Genomic DNA, 17,905 nt, shown 5'->3' with positions numbered 1-17,905 from the left:
TGCTGTATCTATAGCGTTAGAGAACATCAAACGTATCTCGTCATTCCTTAGTACTTCCGTATCCCACTTCTTTGCGTATTGATTCTTCCTGGCTAATGTCTTGAACTTCAGCCTACTCTTCATCACTACTATATTGTGATCTGAGTCTATATCTGCTCCTGGGTACGCCTTACAATCCAGTATCTGATTTCGGAATCTCTGTCTGACCATGATGTAATCTAATTGAAATCTTCCCGTATCTCCCGGCCAATTCCAAGTATACCTCCTCCTCTTGTGATTCTTGAACAGGGTATTCGCTATTACTAGCTGAAACTTGTTACAGAACTCAATTAGTCTTTCTCCTCTTTCATTCCTTGTCCCAAGCTCATATTCTCCTGTAACCTTTTCTTCTACTCCTTCCCCTACAACTGCATTCCAGTCGCCCATGACTATTAGATTTTCGTCCCCCTTTACATACTGCATTACCCTTTCAATATCCTCATACACTTTCTCTATCTGTTCATCTTCAGCTTGCGACGTCGTCATGTATACCTGAACTATCGTTGTCGGTGTTGGTCTGCCGTCGATTCTGATTAGAACAACCCGGTCATTGAACTGTTCACTGTAACACACCCTCTGCCCTACCTTCCTATTCATAACGAATCCTACACCTGTTATACCATTTTCTGCTGCTGTTGATATTACCCGATACTCATCTGACCAGAAATCCATGTCTTCCTTCCATTTCACTTCACTGACCCCTACTATATCTAGACTGAGCCTTTGCATTTCCCTTTTCAGATTTTCTAGTTTCCCTGCCACGTTCAAGCTTCTGACATTCCACGCCCCGACGCGTAGAACGTTATCTTTTCGTTGATTATTCAATCTTTTTCTCATGGTAACCTCCCCCTTGGCAGTCCCCTCTCGGAGATCCGAATGGGGGACTATTCGGGAATCTTTTGCCAATGGAGAGATCATCATGACACTTCTTCAATTACAGGCCACATGTCCTGTGGATACACGTTACGTGTCTTTAATGCAGTGGTTTCCATTACCTTCTGCATCCTCATGTCGTTGATCATTGCTGATTCTTCCGCCTTTAGGGGCAATTTCCCACCCCTAGGACAAGAGAGTGCCCTGAACCGCTATCCGCTCCTCCGCCCCCTTTGACAAGGCCGTTGGCAGAATGAGGCTGACTTCTCATGCCGGAAGTCTTCGGCCGCCAATGCTGATTATTTATCAAAATTTGGGCAGTGACGGGGATCGAACCCGGGACCGAAGACGTTTTAATTATGAATCAAAGACGCTACCCTACGTTGCAAATCTAATTAATTAATTAACCTGCATACAATGTTGCTAGGCAACGTAATCTATAAGGTGATATGTGTCTCAATTAAAACACAACCTCGATACTCTGAATGAACTTTCGGTTCATTTTTGTCAAAATCAGCTCTTGTCTCAAAATTAATTTCCGACATTGTGCATTACGTCCAAGCGCGTTTCCAACTATTTTACGCGATTGACTTGACAGCTCGATCACGCACTAGCGTGTAACATATTTCAAATCGAGCGCGCAGGTTTCAGTTTTCTCTAATGGGCTAAACGACTCTTTTGTCGTAACGTGATGTGTCTAATTCACGCATAGTCTAAATGAAACTGGATTTGTCTCCATTCTGGTCAAAATCACAAAATAAAATTCACCGCACAGGTCAGCGGAGTGTACACGCGCACTTTTGGCACTCGTCTCAGAGTAAAGTCCGCAAATAAATTCACACTCTTTTTGTGCATATAAAAATCAAAACACCTTTATATTAGACAGATGAATTATGACATTCAGTTGCTAACTAAACATTACCCATTCTGAATAAGCTTCAAGAACTTATATTTCATAATCAATAAAATTTTATCGCCTGAGAGAAACTATTAGTTGTCTGAAACGGATTCAGATTACAGTCAACTCATATCTGGACGATGACGTCACGAATCGATACTTGCTTGGAATGAACGAAATACCAGTACTGAAAAATATTGTCTGTTGAGTAATTTACTTTTATAACAAATTTGGTGCTCCTTGCTTCGCTACAACGTGCAGCAACAGTCTCTGAGACTAGTGTAGTTCAAACTGTTGAGTCAAAAGACTTATGAGTTGAGTTAGCGAAACACATTTCAAAACTTCTGTCTGGGAGTTATAGTCACTCAGGACACACTAGAAAATGTTTGGACAGGACACTCGTTCGAATTCCCAGTCTCTCCCTTATCAGTACCCTACCCACTTCCATTGGTGATCATTGCCACATTCAACTGTGACTGGTCTGTAAAACTTACATGCACAGGGATTCCAATGCAGATGCCTTGGCAGTTAGTGTCAGGCCATCATAGTTGCCCCATTTACTCTGTAGAATTTTGTAAGCCAGTAGTTTGATGACGTCTCATGCTATGCAATAACCCTTCCAAACACCAGTGGAGAACCCTACCAGGCTGATCTATCACACAAGAAAGTCCTCCAGTACCACATGCAGAGGTTTTCCAGTAGATTGCCAGTAAGCGGACAGAACAATAGTCTTCCCTTGGTCACCATGCATACCTCTCTCCCTGTAAGCTACTACTCTGCTATTGTCTTAATGAGTGTTTGGTCCATGAGCGTTCCATTGTAGCTGGACGTCAACTCAACCCTCTACCTGGAGAGCTTGCTCAACGTGACCAAGTTCCTGATGGACTACTCCTTTGGTCAACTGCGACAGCCCATCAACAAGACTTCATGGACCACCCACGGAGCGTCAGCTACTGTAAACGCCTTCTACGACCCCAGTGAGAACTCCATATGTGAGTACTCTGTACTGTAGCTTCTGTGCTACCAGAAAAGTGGTATTTGCAGCATACAAGATTTGGACAATCCAAAGGGCACTTTTTGTGTGTGTCACACAGTTTACACTTCTAAGATTCATTGCTTTTATTACTGCTGCGACTATATGAAACATTACATGAATTTTGTTTTTCGTTTGTCTCATTCTGTAATGAAGAGTGTAATTGCAGAGGGGGAAGGCGTTGATTATCTCTTTGTTCTCCCAGACAAACCAAGCAGGATAGAAGATGGAGGTGAGACGTGGGAGATCCAGTTCATGTGTGTGTGTGTGTGTGTGTGTGTGTGTGTGTGTGTGTGTGTGTGTGTGTGCGTGCGCACGCGCGCATGTGCGCATGCCTGTGTTCCAACATAGTCCTGAAAAATGACTTCCAAGGAAAACTTAGATGGTGGCCTTTTTTACTTTGCTCCACACTCAGACAATTCGAAAGTCTGTGCCCAGAAATCAGTTTCTTGAAGCAGTATGACACAGTTCTCAAAAAACCTTGAAAAATCACCATTGAAGATCAGGTTTCAGAGCTCTGTTAATCACACCACCTAAAGTGTGACAGCATACAAATGATTTGAAAGTGCAGTCATTGCAATCTTGTTGTAATGATTTTCTATTACTTTTGTATCAATTAAATATATTTTATCAAATTTAATGCCAATTAATTAACCTTTAATCATGATTGATTAAGAAAAATTAACAACCTATCAAATTAATTTAATGAATAATTTAAAACAGTAAATTAAAATATAATATTTTTACTTATACTATTATATAACTAACTATATACTAACACTAATATTAGTGTATTACTATAAAATTATAAATCATAAATAAAGAATTTAAAACATAACAAAAAATCTGATTATATGCAGTGAATTCTTGGGAAATGACAAAAGAAGACTTGAAGCCAGGCACAAAGATTTATTGAAGTTGTAAAATTTCAAGTAAAGAGAAGGTCTAAAAATAAATAAATTGGGGTGTAAGAAAGAGCTTGCAAAAAAAAATTCTGTTTGTTTTTACTGTTCATTAGAAAATAAATTAAAATTTTTTACAGGGATACAAATGGTCTAGTTGTTCAATGAATATAACTGCCCCATCTACAACACTGTTCAATCTTTAGAAATCTTTGATTTGATGTTTCACAATTTGTACCCAATTTTATTTTCATTCAGTTATTAATTAAAAATAAAAGATATTATCTTCAATAGAAATTATGATTCCATATAGTTGGATTACAAACAGCATATGTATCAGACTTCATTCACGATGTCTATGGAGTGTTTTAATATGCTAAATATTTAAAAGGAAACAGTCGTAAGAGTATGGGGCTTATAACCTGTATCCAAAAGTGAAAGTGAGTTAGCTATTTAGTGAAATTAGCAATAAAATCTGGAACTCTGGTTCACAAGAAGTACTTTTTTGCTTTTAAAATTTTCAATGGCAGCTAGATAACAGAAAAGGCTACAGTCAATACATAGAAAAAATGTGTCCCTAACTCTTTTTGTGTTTTGCATCTCCCACATTTTACAAACTGGGAGGCCAGAATCACTGTGTAAAGATTACAACTGCCCAGGATAGTACAAGTCTGGTGATATCGGTGTCTTAATTTGACTTTCTTGAATACATGATGCCAAGCTACAAAGCTATCTCAAAAGTTGTAATCTGCCCCACCAAACAGCAATGTGGTCCAGATTTGATATTAATGATTCCCTCTACCATAGGAACATTCAGCCCTATAAATATTACACACTAAAGCTTAGTTGAAACCTTTCCTAGAAACAATAGCTAGTTCTATTCTGAATTAATGGTCTAGAATAGAGATATTTCTATTTACTTTCACTATACTAACATAATTCCTCGTATTTCACCTCCATTTATAGCATTTCGTTTTTAACGAAATCATGTCAGTGTACAAAGTTTGCTATTATTATTGCAGAACAATCCATTACAACTCTTTCCCCAGCATACCATGGAAAAATAATAATCCTATTATTCGTATGTAATGAAAAAGAATCATCATATCTTGAGAATCACATCGTTGCTGCTTCATATTTAAACCTCTCTGGTCTGGTTTAAGTTTTTCACTTAAAGATGTCAGTCATGTAGACTGTGAAAAGTTTTCTGTTGAAGTTCTTCTGATCCACAACAGATGGCACTCGCCTTGTTCTCGCCAATCGTCTTTTCCTCTCTCCTGAGCATAGCCTTATGGTATTGCCTAAAACGAAATGGTCGCTACCTACTTCACTTCCTCTGTAAAAACTTACATCTTGCTTGAGATTCTTTGTTTTATCATTAATTATTATATTGTCAAGCATAGCCATTGATCCTTGTGCACTCCATGTAGACTTGTGAATATCTTTCTTTCTATACAAGTATTAAAACTATTGAAAGAAGTATATTGGTGTAGTTCCTGCCAATTATTATTAAGAGTCCTGTCTCCCAATAATCCTACTATCCCTGGTACAGGTAGGTTTCCAGCCTGGAATATAGCTTTACAAAAGATGGAATATCTCTCTTCTAATTTACATTCAAACCCATTCACCAGTCCTGGACTATCAGAAAGGGCATTTTTTTCTGGTAGAAACCTATATCGCGTCTTCCCGCTGTTTAATTGCAGATTATTAAATATTTGCCACATTAGAGCATTTGCCAGCGAAAGGCATAGGTCCCGAGTTCAAGTCTCGGTCCGGCACACAGTTTTAATCTGCCAGGAAGTTTCATATCAGTGCACACTCCGCTGCAGAGTGAAAATCTCATTCTGGAATTTGCCACATTCTCTATGACCATTTCCTCCCAGTCAACCAACACCAATGTCGGTCTCAGCCATATTCCTTCAGCATCTTCATCACGACAGTGTAAAGGTAGTTCTACCACATTTTTATCTGCCTTGGCAACAAATGGAACTCCTGAACACACTCCCCTAAACTGACAGCAAAACAACACTCTTCTTCAAAGCCTATTTTTCCTTTTATTTGATTGAGCAGATCTACCCCAAAAGCGTCCACCCCTGGTAGCTGAGTGGTCAGTGCGACGGAATATCATACCGGTACCTAACGGCCCGGATTTGATTCCTGGCTAGGTCGAAGATTTTCTCCACTCAGGGGCTGAGTGCTGTGTCACCATTTCATCCCCATCGACATGCAAGTCGCCGAAGTGGCGTCAACTCGAAAGACTTGCACCAGGCGAACGGTCTACCTGACGGGAGGTACGAGGGACATGGCGTTTACATTCATCCCAAAAAACAACTTTATGATTCGCAGAGGAGCGAGTAATACCTGAATTCTGTTTTCTAATATTGAAAGGCGCAATGGAACTTTCCACTTCATTGATTTCACCAACTTACCTGTCACCCCAACAATATTCACTCCTGTTACTGGCGTGGTCTGCAACTTCATCTGCTTAGCCATTGACTCATACCATGTCTGTGATATCCCACACACAACATTTCCATTCTCTAGGGAAGCTTTCATGGGAACACCCCTATTTCAGCTTAGATGAGTGAATAGGTGGTTCCCTTTCACTTCCTCCATGAAGGACCTGCTCTGCATCTAATGATTTTGCACTAACGTGCAGCCACCTACCACAGTCGACTACGTCCAGCTAATCTCGTTCTTCACATTTATGTATGGTTCACAGATTTCCCAGTCTGTCCAATAGTTTCAGATTGCAACACCCTTCCAGATATTTTACCAGTATTACTTTGTCCATGACTGACTCATCACCATTATATTCAGATTAACTAACTTACACACCATCTTCATCAGAAACAAATTCCTGCGTACTATGTTTCCGTTTCCCCTCATACTCGTTTTCCATTTTTTCTTCCTCTTCAGACTTTCTCTCCCTTCTCACACTGCAGGCTACTCTGTCAATACTGACACTCCACGTGTTTAGCATACTATGCCTGTCATTTCTATTGTTCACTCTTATCTGGTGTATTAAGTCTGCTGTAGTTTCTTGGCTCTTCAATGGTTTAAACTCCTTGAATACTTCCCATAAAATTAATAAATCCCTTAGTGCATTGGACTTGCATTGAGGACACCATTTCAAATCCAGCCATCCACATTTAGGTTTTCTGTCACTTCTCTAAATCTTTTTGGATATGAGCTATCTTTTCCTTCATTTAAAGCTATGTTTTGAGCTGTCTGATTATTTCCACTCCCAATAACCCTTATTCTTCCTCCCCTTCTGCAACTTAAAGAACTCGCCGCTTCATCTCTATTCTCCTTTCAATCTCTTTGTTCTTTCCATTAGGTCCTCCAAATGTGTGGTGCCTTGTGGCTTCCCCCTTCTCCCCCCTTCCCCAGCTCACAATGGCCTGTTTCCTTCCCCGAATCCTTCGTAATCTGCGCAAGTGCTATGTGTCTCTAATAAGTGTACTGTTGACAGGCTCTTAAATTCTAATCTTCCTTCAAGTCTCTGCTTTACACAGTTACTATCAATTCTAAAACCCTTATGATACGCCCTCTTGATGCTAATTTCAGAAAGCTGTTCAATTTGATCAATACATCTGCTCAAACACTCAAATTCCAGTCCTGCATCCCTAGAGGAGCTATCTTTCCCTTCATTTAAAGCTATATTTTGAGCTGTCTGATTATTTCCATTCCCAATAACCCTTAGTCTTCCTCCCCTTCTGCAGCTTAAAGAACTCGCCGCTTCATCTCTATTCTCTATGTTTTGAGCTTTCTGATTATTTCCACTCCCAATAACCCTTATTCTTCCTCCCCTTCTGCAACTTAAAGAACTCGCTTCCCCCCTCCCTCCCCCGTCCCCCAGCTCACAATGTTGATCGTGTCCAGCCTCAACAGGAGATAATCCCTGTTTCCTGGCCACACTCTCTCAAGATGAGTTTACCCTTCACTTCTGTCTAGGTGTTCATCATTCCCATCTGTATAATGTATATGCTCCCAGTCATGATTGATATTCCATGTGTTTGGCTTTCTATGCCTGTCGTTTCTGTTGCTTGCACCCATCTAGTCAAGTAAATTTTCAGTAGTGTCTTTTTTTAAAACTCTCTGAACACTTTCCATCAAATTAGTAAATCTGTCAAAACTGTTTCTAGGCAACCACCATTTGCTACACCTGTGTAGGCCATTTATTCTCAGGACCAAGCCATAACTGCCTCAGCATCCAATTTGTTACAACAATATTTTATCTTAGTAACTCACTTTTAAGCTCTCTATCTGTGGGATACTGCTCTTCCCTTCCAAGAAATCTCTCAATACAGGTTGCTGTTTATCGTTAAACAAAAATTCAGACAAGAACACCAGCTCATTTTGTGATATTAAATCGCAGATTACCACGATTTCAGGTGCCCACCTATATTATTCACTACCCAGATGACATTTTATAAATGACACTTTTTCTTTATCCGATCAATATCTGGGTAACACATTACGAAAATCTTTCAGAAGCCCTACAGGATGCTTATTTTTCGTAGGACGAAATACATAAAACGTTTTACAACTACCAAGCAAGATTTCTGCAAGTAGAATTGAATTACTATTAATATTGCTATTACTGATTATTTTATTGCATTCTTCTTAAATATATTGTTCAAATCTCGTGCATTTATTCTCTATTAACTGGGACTATATGCTCATTTGCGTCTTAATCACTTCATTGATCTCATTACAAATATGTGTAAGGTATACATCTTGAGAGACAAACAGACGGGCCAGGGGACACTCTGGATAGGGAGGCGATTCGTGTTGATCATACTGACGGATGTGGGCAGGACGTGTGGCTAGCAGAATGCGTGGCAGACGGAGCAAGGGAGTTCTCTGCTTGATTCTCAGACACGGGGAAAGACTGAGCTGATGGCCTGATGGGAGCTTGGGATGTGACATCAGGAAAGAAGCAGTGACATGGGTGTGAACAGCTGGTGACCAGAATCTGTGGAGAAGTCTGAAGGATGACGTTATCGAGCTATGGATGTATGGTGTATGATGATGGTGATGTGATAGCATCAACAAAGTTCTGTCTCTTTCAGTAACCCTCTAAAGTCCCAGCAGTGCATTCCATAAGCCAACTGGGAGCGTCTGGGACTACATGTCCGCTAGTTTGCATGTGTTTCTGTTAACCTCATTCAATAGAAAGTTCAGTGTCACCTGATCAAAAGTTAAGTGTTCCTTTTGTACCATCTAGGTTTGTCATTTGAACAAGAGAAATAGGCTTGTTGTTGAATCTTAGTGAGTAATTACTAGACTGCTAGATGGTGGTGGTGGAGACTCTGTCCATACCAGCAGTACATGTAGTGATGGAGGTGTGTGTGTGGGTTCCACAGTGTTCCCAGCGGGCATCCTCCAAGGAGCCTTCTTCAGTGCTGACCGCCCCAAGTACATGAACTACGGTGGCATCGGCTTTATCATTGGCCACGAGATTACACATGGCTTCGATGACAAGGTACCTACTTTTTTTTACATACTTTTAATACTACACACTTATGTGGGATATAGTTGTTGAAATGTCTTGAAATGTGAAATAGTGAACTTTACAGAAAACAGGAAAATGGTACTTCATGACTACAATATAAATTAAAATTTTTTAACTCACAGAAATACCTAGATATAACCATCTATGGGGATACAAAACAGAATGATATACGCTTAGCTGTAAGTAAAGCAGGTGATAGACTTAAGTTTGGTGGCAGTATGATGGGTAAATGCTATATGTCTACAAAGGAGATGCTTGTAAGACACTTGCGCCACCCATTCTATAATATTACTCAGGTGTGTACAGACCAGTTCCAGATAGGACTGACAGCGGATACCGGATGAATACAAAGAAGAATGGCACAAATGGTCACAGGTTTGTTTGACTCACACAGACATTGAAAAATCTGAAGAGGGACACGCTACTTACAAAGTTCAGAGAAACAGCATTAAACCAACAATCTTCGAACTTAGCACAGTGCTGTAGACATCACTCCTGTAGGGATCCTCAAGGCGAGATTAGAATAACTGCAGCATGGATAGAAGAGTTTAAGCAGTTATTCTTCTGCACTCCATGTGTTAATGGAACAGAAGAAAGACAAATATATTGTACAGTGCGGAGTACCCTCTCCCATGCACTTTTCCGTGATTTACAGAATATGGATGTAGATGTAGAATTAGGCCATAGAAAAAGTTTCATAAATAAGAAGGAAACGAATTATGTAATAAAACTGACTGCTGTACCTTTATCTACTGTCTTTACACGGTGTGTTGGAATGCTGTAATGTTAACTTCTATCATATCACCACAGGGCACTAATATAATATGGCCAATATCGAAATGCAACACACTGATGTTGTGATGTTGCCGAATTAATTACTTCAGAAGAAAATCTTTACCTAAAATTCATCCGATAAGGAGGCCTTAGCGACTGGCAGTCTTTGACTTGTTCTTTTTTTTCATTTTTTTTTCTAACAGGATTTGAAGGACAGCGACCTCACATGAATTTATGTTGTAGTCGCTGAATCGATCACCCTAGAGGCAATTTTACTTTCAGTTTACTTCTACATTTATTACCAAACTAAAAGGTTTAACAACAAATTGAAGCATAATATTCATAATAAATTATTATTTGGCACAAAACTGCGAGATGCTTTATTACTGAATGGAAAATATATATGTGTGAATAATACAATTTCTAGAAAAATTGTCTATATTTGCTATTTATTGCCCCACAATTTTCTACCAAATTTTAATTTATTTTGTCTACATTTTCATGCAACTGGTTGTCAAAAATTTAACTTTTCATTCAGATTCAGTGTTCGTTAGTTAACCCACCACTAGTAAGCTGGATTGCATGAGGCAGCAACATTCACATAGTGTTACCATAATCTCTGTGCACTGGTCTTGCTTACTGTGCGAGCGGTACTGGACTGTCGTATGCAAATAGTACCTAGCACGTAGCTGCTGACGCATGTAATGTGGCCAGCATACATACATTATGGTAGCACTTACATGGATTGCTTGGTAATGGACCTTGTTCAGAAGCTGGTCGCCATTTCAATAAAAACAAACTTCTGCGCAACTTTGACGGTTTCGTAATGTCATTTGTTAATTAATATTTTAGTCTAATTATATACAAGTGAAATAAGAGCGAAGAAGAGAAAGTTCCAGTTAGCAAGTATCGAAGCACTGACTTTCCAACTGTATACTGGGACACTGCTCACTGAGGCAGGAAAAAATGGTCGAAATATTTTGTACTCAAGAGGAGTCAGAAATGCTCGATGTCTACTTCTCCGAGTGTTTTTGAGAAGTTTGGCATAGTGCTACAGAAAACTTATGTCCTACCTAGGGCTGATATTCAGAGCTTGTAAGTACTGAAGAGCGCCAGGTGGTGCCGTCTGGCATCCAAGATGAGGTTCGTAGTGATCGTCCTCGAATTGCTTCCATGGCGGGCAATAAAGAAAGATTTGAGCAGGTCAATGGACAGGAAACACTTACCACTTAAATGAAATTCGAAAAAAAACTGCTGTTGGGTGTATTGCCATACCAAAACTTGTTCAAAGGTCGTGTTTTTCCATATTTTGTGCCCATTTGGTGTAGTGTTTAAACATCTGACACCACGAAGTTGAGAGCAGAACAGCTACCAAAAGATAAGAATTCTGGCAGGTTACATAAGCTGGTTCCATCATTACGAGCTTGAAAATGCAAGAATATGAAATGACACCATTTAAAATTGCCACAAAAATGCAGCCACACTTTACTTTTACTTTATCACGTCCGAGCAAGTTTTCAGCCATAGTCTCCTATCCCTGTTATCTGTTCCAAAATTTTCGGCACAGTATTGGACAAAGTCAATAGCTGTATTGTTTCTCACCCATAGATACTCGAGGATTCACTTATAAGAACTGATAGGGCAATGAAATTTCTATGCCATATCCTGCATCACACCACAATCATAGAAAATGTCGTTGTCCGCTAGTAATCCCCACATTAGTACATTTGTCTTACATTTGTCTTAATGGCGCAACATCTATTCCTAGTCTGTTGATGATCCCCCAATTTTTCTACTCCCACGGCACACATGTTGGCCATATCCTGCATCACACCACCATCATAGAAAATGTCGTTGTCATCTTGTAATCCCCGCCTTGGTATGATTGTCTTAACTGGCGCAACGTCTATTCCTAGTCTGTTGAGGCTCCCCCAACTTTTCTGCTCCAGCTGCACACATGTTGGCTCAACTTCTTATGGTGGGTACCGTTCAAGAAGTTCTGTGGCCACATGCTCTTCAAACTCATTCTAGATATTAATTCTGTTGGAACTATGAGGACTGTGTGGCTACAAACAGTAGTAACGTTGCAACTTTAGGCTAATCATGTTCCAAGCATTTGTTATTTTATTTATTCTTGCCATATCTTGTGCCCCTGTGTCTCTATGCAAACTACAGTAGATTAGTAAATGTATGACCTGTTACATGTATGTCACCAAGAGCTTACATCACGTAAAACAGACCAACTTTCGTTGAAAATGCATCTAGTCCATCCCATGTTGCTGTTGCTAGGATATCCTGCTTACCAGATGTCAAACTTGTACCAAAAACCAAAATCCAGACCAAATTACAGTACTTGACGTCGCTCTGCAGTAGGTTTTAAGCACGTTTTCCCCACAGCTACACCAGCCTAGTGGCAGGGTGAAAGAGAATTTGCCCCTCCACATAACAACTTGAAGCATTAATTGTCCTGGCATCTTCAAAACTGAATTTCACAATTGTCAGAATGTTATTCAGATCCAAAGACCGAAATTAACATAAAAAAACCTTGTAACCACAGTAATCAAGAAAAATGCTGCTGAATGTCTTTCCAATACAGCGTGCACACTGAGTCCAATATATACTGTGTACCCTCCTATATAAGGTAACCCAGTAGGAATGCTATACATTCAGGAGTATGACAGGAAGGCTAACGTAAATCAAAACCTTCGTATGCACACGTACTCTGTTCTGAATGGTTTCTGAAATAGAACACATTTAATGTACATTTTTGTTTTTCAGCTTGTGGCGCACATGGATGGGTCTCGCCTGTCCAACCTCTTTGACCTTTTATTCTAGCCCATCTTACTCGTATTTCGCCACTTTCACCTTTGCTAAGTACGTCTTTCTGCTGTTAAACTAGCCCTTAAAACACGCAGCTGTCGATGGTGTGTTGTGGGTGAAGTAGTGCGAGGGACTGAAAGTGTATCAGAGAAAATCATCGGTTAACTGGGTTTTACACATGCTAGATAAAACGCAGCACATCTACCCAAATGAAGAACAGGCATATTTGGTGTGTGATATGGTACCATCAGCTCTATCCGACACGTCGAATCCTTGATTGTAGAGTCTTTAGTAGAGTTTTCAACACCGTATGATTAGCAGGTGTAAGTTCTTGTTTTCCTTGTGAACTCGCAGTTCAACAACCTGTGCAGGAACAGCAAACACATTGCTGAATTGCTGCAGTGTAATCCTGCTACCAGCCAAGGAGAATTCTGGAGTTATTAGTGTCCGACAAATACATTTAGGGCGGACATTACATGCGGAACACTTGCACCCATTTCACATACAGCGTGTCTACAGTCTTCACAGTGGCGACAGGACCACATAACCTGTATTTTGTATTGGTTAAGTGACAATTGTCATTTGCTCCCATTAATACTGATGAAGCCACGTTTAAATTGGATGGAATCAACACTTCACATAATAATTATAGATGTTGTCAGGAAAATCCACCACAACTGTGGAAACGGTGAGGTAGGATTGGTAACATGTATAAAAGGCCAGTCATTTTAAAAGAGCAAATGACGCGACAGAATTAGTTGCATTTTTTTGGAAAATTAGTTTGTTGGACACTGAGAGTGTCCTTCGCACAGATTTTTAGTGTACTTGCAGGTTGCTGGCACCCCTCCACATTTTACCAGTCATATGCGGTAACATCTCAACCGCTCTTACCCTAATCGCTAGATTGATCATCGTAGTACAATTAACTGGACACCAAGATCGCCAGTCCTTACACTATTAATTTTTTGTTCATGGGGTTGGAGGAAGTCTCAGGTGTACAAATGGGAGGTGAGGGCACGCGAAGATCTGCTTGGTCGCAGCATGGATGCCCTGCACTCACTGGGATGCCAAATGCAGTGTGTCAGCTTGGAAAAAAAAATGCCTAGCTCTGCTCCTGTCAAAGAGAGAATGATGAACAAGGTTCAAGACAGAGAAAAGTCTCATTTCTGACCATGAACGAAATTCGAACTTAGAACAAAAAGAACTGAGAATTGTATTATTTACTAATGTATATAAATATTTCTTCTGTAACAGTACAAGGCACACATGAGTGACTTATTCTTCGCACTGGTCTGACCTGCAAGTTACAGTGCACCTGTCGAGCGCAGTACTACGATCTTTGTATCACACTCTGATGAAACTAAAACTTGTGTGTAATATACACATAAAAATTTCCATTATAACAGTACAGAACAAGCATCGCTCGCTTATCTGCACTACTGTTGTAACTTAGTGGTTAGGTACACTTGGAGATGAAAATAGTCCGAGGTTTGTAAAAAAATAAACTATGTTAATCCCACCTCTTAATTTTCTGTTGGTGGTCACAGATTTGTCTTATTTCGGTCAAACTGTTACAGCAACATACAGGGTCTGATTATGGAGGGCACAGCATCCACAGCGATGCCTGCCTTGTACCAGAACCCACAGAATGCAAGACTTTGCGCTTACATACATTCTGTGTAACACTGCATCTTGCCGAGAGCATTTCGGAATTTTAATTTTGCCTTTTGTTTCCTGCATATTAATACTGTTAAGATGCTGTATATCCTCTTGCGTGTAAGATGGAAACTCTTGCCTATAGAGATTTAAGTTCAACAGTTTGTTAAATGAGTGGTCATTAACCATAGTAATGTTCAGACCACCACATTTAGATACAATGTAACCATCCTTCTAAGCAAGTGAAAAAAGTGAGAGGTTTTCAAATTGCATTTTTCATCTACCCTCAAGTAGAATAAACATCCATTCATTTCTGCGAGTACTCCATTGTATGGTCACATTCCAGTAGTATTTACAGTAAATGCTGGTGGCTTGTGTTCCTTGCAGTTGTATTCAGATTTTTATTTAAACTGATTTGTAGCTCTTGTTTGCACATGTGGAATGGATTGCTCTTTTTTCCAGAAGCAGTCTGTATTCCTTCTTTTTATTCATTGTTTTTGACAAATAGTCTAGTTTGCTTTTTTTATTACATAGATATTATCAGTTTGCCTTTTCATACACATAACGCATTAGTAGTACTGAGAGGAGCAATTTTTGTAACATGGATCTGTTTCAGTATGTTCAATATGTTGTGGCGTAACAAGCTTGTTACGCCACGCTGAGAAGGGAGCCGAAAGAAAGGCACGCGTACACACACGCCGACTGGCGTCAAGTCTGGAACAGGATACGTTATGACTGCTATAAAGAAAATACGTAGCTTTGGAATTTACTTAACTTTTAATCACTCCTTGTGATACATCTCTCTTGACTATACAAATGAGACTCGTAAGATACATGCACTGTTACAATTGGCGCCTTGCTAGGTCGTAGCCATGGACTTAGCAGAAGGCTATTCTAACTGTCTCTCGGCAAATGAGAGGAAGGCTTCGTCCGTATTGTCGCTAGCAATGTCGTCCGTACAACTGGGGCGAGTGCTATATCGTATCTCAAGACCTGCCTTGTGGTGGCGCTAGGTCTGCGATCACACAGTGGCGACACGCTGGTCCGACATGTACTAAATGGACCGCGGCCGATTTAAGCTACCACCTAGCAAGTGTGGTGTCTGGCTGTGACACCACACAATAAATTGCTTATTTTTCTTAAAACCAGAGAAATACATTAATCTTGAGAACCAATCCCATTCCGACAATACCTATATTTGACAGCATTGTAGAGAATGAGGTCCTGGATTGGCAAAAATATGTTTCTACAGATTTCATATAAGACTAATGTTGTCCTTTTGGTATCTGTGTTAACGATATCCATATAGTTTACAGGTAATAGTATATTCTTTAACCAAGAAATATGCAAACGTTTCTCATAAATGATAACAGAGATGCTTTGTATAATAAAATCAATAAGTTTGTGACATATGAGGGAGTTCATTACAGTTTCATTGGCGTCAGTTGTTTCATGCTCTCTGTAATCGAATATACAATTATATGGGGCGGGGGTAATTCGCTACAACCTCTTTGATGCTACTTGCTGTGGTGTAGCAACCTGTCCCTGTGTCACTGAATGTGTATTAAATTGAGATGTTAAGACTACTGTTCATTATGTTATTTCGTCAAAGTGTCATGTAAGTTTCACTGTGTGACAGCATATGACAGAAGCAAATAGAACAGTGTTTACAAAGATATTTGGCGGATTTTTGTGTAATACTTGTGTATTCGGAAATTATGCAGTTTAAGAGATACACTGCATTAAAGATCTCATCAAAACGAGCCGATTTTAGTATACCTTGTTGCGCTAAAGTGTCAGAAAATGAGACACCGATGGATAAATGTCCTATTATTTAGTAATTGCTTGTGGAAATCCTGTATGTAAGCTTTTTTAGAGTCAGTTGGTACCACAGTTCCAATAACTAATGTTGCAGCCTTCCTCAAAAGTTCGCTTTTTTACATCATGGAAAATAAAAACAGGTAATCCCAAGATATAAATCATAAGAAAAAGGCTATATTAGCCAGTCAAAAGCACCAGTTATGTTTTCTGGTTTAGAACATGATGCTTTATCTTCCCACCTCTCCCCAAAATAGTGCTTTGTCAGGTAGTGAAAGTTTTTTTTTTTGTGCTGCCAGTCACGTAGCCTCATTTAGTCATAGGAGGAACTGTCAACTATCACTAATTTGCCTGTTCAGAGTAATATTTTAACTAACATGTCTTGTGCACAATTATAGAACAACAATACAGTCAATTTAGATTTGTAAATATTTAACTTGAGAGTCCATTACGCCTTGCACCAAGTGTGGTACAAAGATATACCTTTGCTCATTGCCAATAGTGGGGGTGGGTGCAGAGAACAAGATGCACATTGCCTCTTACATTCTAATAATCGCTGCATTACAGGGCTGTGAGAGAATTATTTGGTTTAAATGCTGGTAATAACTGGAATTCGACATGGTGGTCTAATGTCTAAATGTGTGTGTGTGTGTGTGTGTGTCTGTGTGTGTGTGTGTGTGTGTGTGTGTGTTTGTGTGTGTCTGTGTGTTTGTATGTGTGTGTGTGTACATGTGTGCTCATGCATTCATGATGTCATATTTGTCCCAGAAACCCCATTGCCTTTCTACTAATACTCCTAAATATTTATGAGTGTCTGTGTGTCCAGCTGCCCTCCTAGTATACAATGAAGAGCCAAAGAAACTGGTATCAGCATATGAATTCAAATACAGAGATATGTAAACAGGCAGAATACCGTACTGCTCTCGGCAACGCCTATACAAGACAAGAAGTGTCTGGAGCAGTCGTTAGATCGGTTACTTTTGCTACAATGGCAGCTTATCAAGACTAAGTGAGTTTGAACATGGTGTTGTAGACAGCACACGAGCAATGGGACACAGCATCACCAAGGTAAACATGAAGTGTGGATTTTCCTGCACAACCATTTCACTAGTGTACTGTGAATATCAGGAATCCAGTAAAACATCAAATATCCGACCTCGCTGTGACAAGAAAAAAGTCCTGCAAGAATGGGACCAACAACGACTGAAGAAAATTGTTCAGTTTAATAGAAGTGCAGCCCTTCCGCAAGTTGCTGCAGATTTCAATGCTGCGCCATCAACAAGTGTCAGTGAGTGAATTATTCAATGAAACATCATTGATATGGGCTTTAGGAGCTGAAGGACCACTCGTGAACCCTTGATGACTGCATGACACAAAGCTTTACACCTCACCTGGGCTGGTCAACACCGACATTGGACTGTTGATGACTGGAAACATCTTGCCTGGTCGGACGACACTCGTTTCCAATTGTATCGAGCAGATGGACATGTACGGGTAGGGAGACAACTTCATGTATCCATGCATTCTGCATGTCAGCTGGGGACTGCTCAAGCTGATGGAGGCTCTGTAAT

At 39.9% G+C, this 17,905-nt stretch overlaps 1 protein-coding gene across 1 annotated transcript in view; it reads left to right on the top strand.

Annotated features, from left to right (window-relative positions):
* LOC126426850 (neprilysin-2-like) overlaps positions 1-17,905 on the top strand; it is a 285,437-nt gene that overhangs the window by 247,681 nt on the left and 19,851 nt on the right. Inside the window, exons 12-13 of the mRNA XM_050088871.1 lie at positions 2,634-2,802; positions 9,118-9,236. Of these exons, the coding sequence (XP_049944828.1) occupies positions 2,634-2,802; positions 9,118-9,236 (288 nt within the window). The remainder of the gene's footprint in view (positions 1-2,633; positions 2,803-9,117; positions 9,237-17,905) is intronic.

This window comes from Schistocerca serialis, chromosome 11, assembly GCF_023864345.2.
Source record: "Schistocerca serialis cubense isolate TAMUIC-IGC-003099 chromosome 11, iqSchSeri2.2, whole genome shotgun sequence".
NCBI lineage: Eukaryota > Metazoa > Arthropoda > Insecta > Orthoptera > Acrididae > Schistocerca > Schistocerca serialis.
The sequence above is the reverse complement of the archived record's forward strand: the minus strand, read 5'-3'. Positions and strand labels throughout refer to the sequence as shown.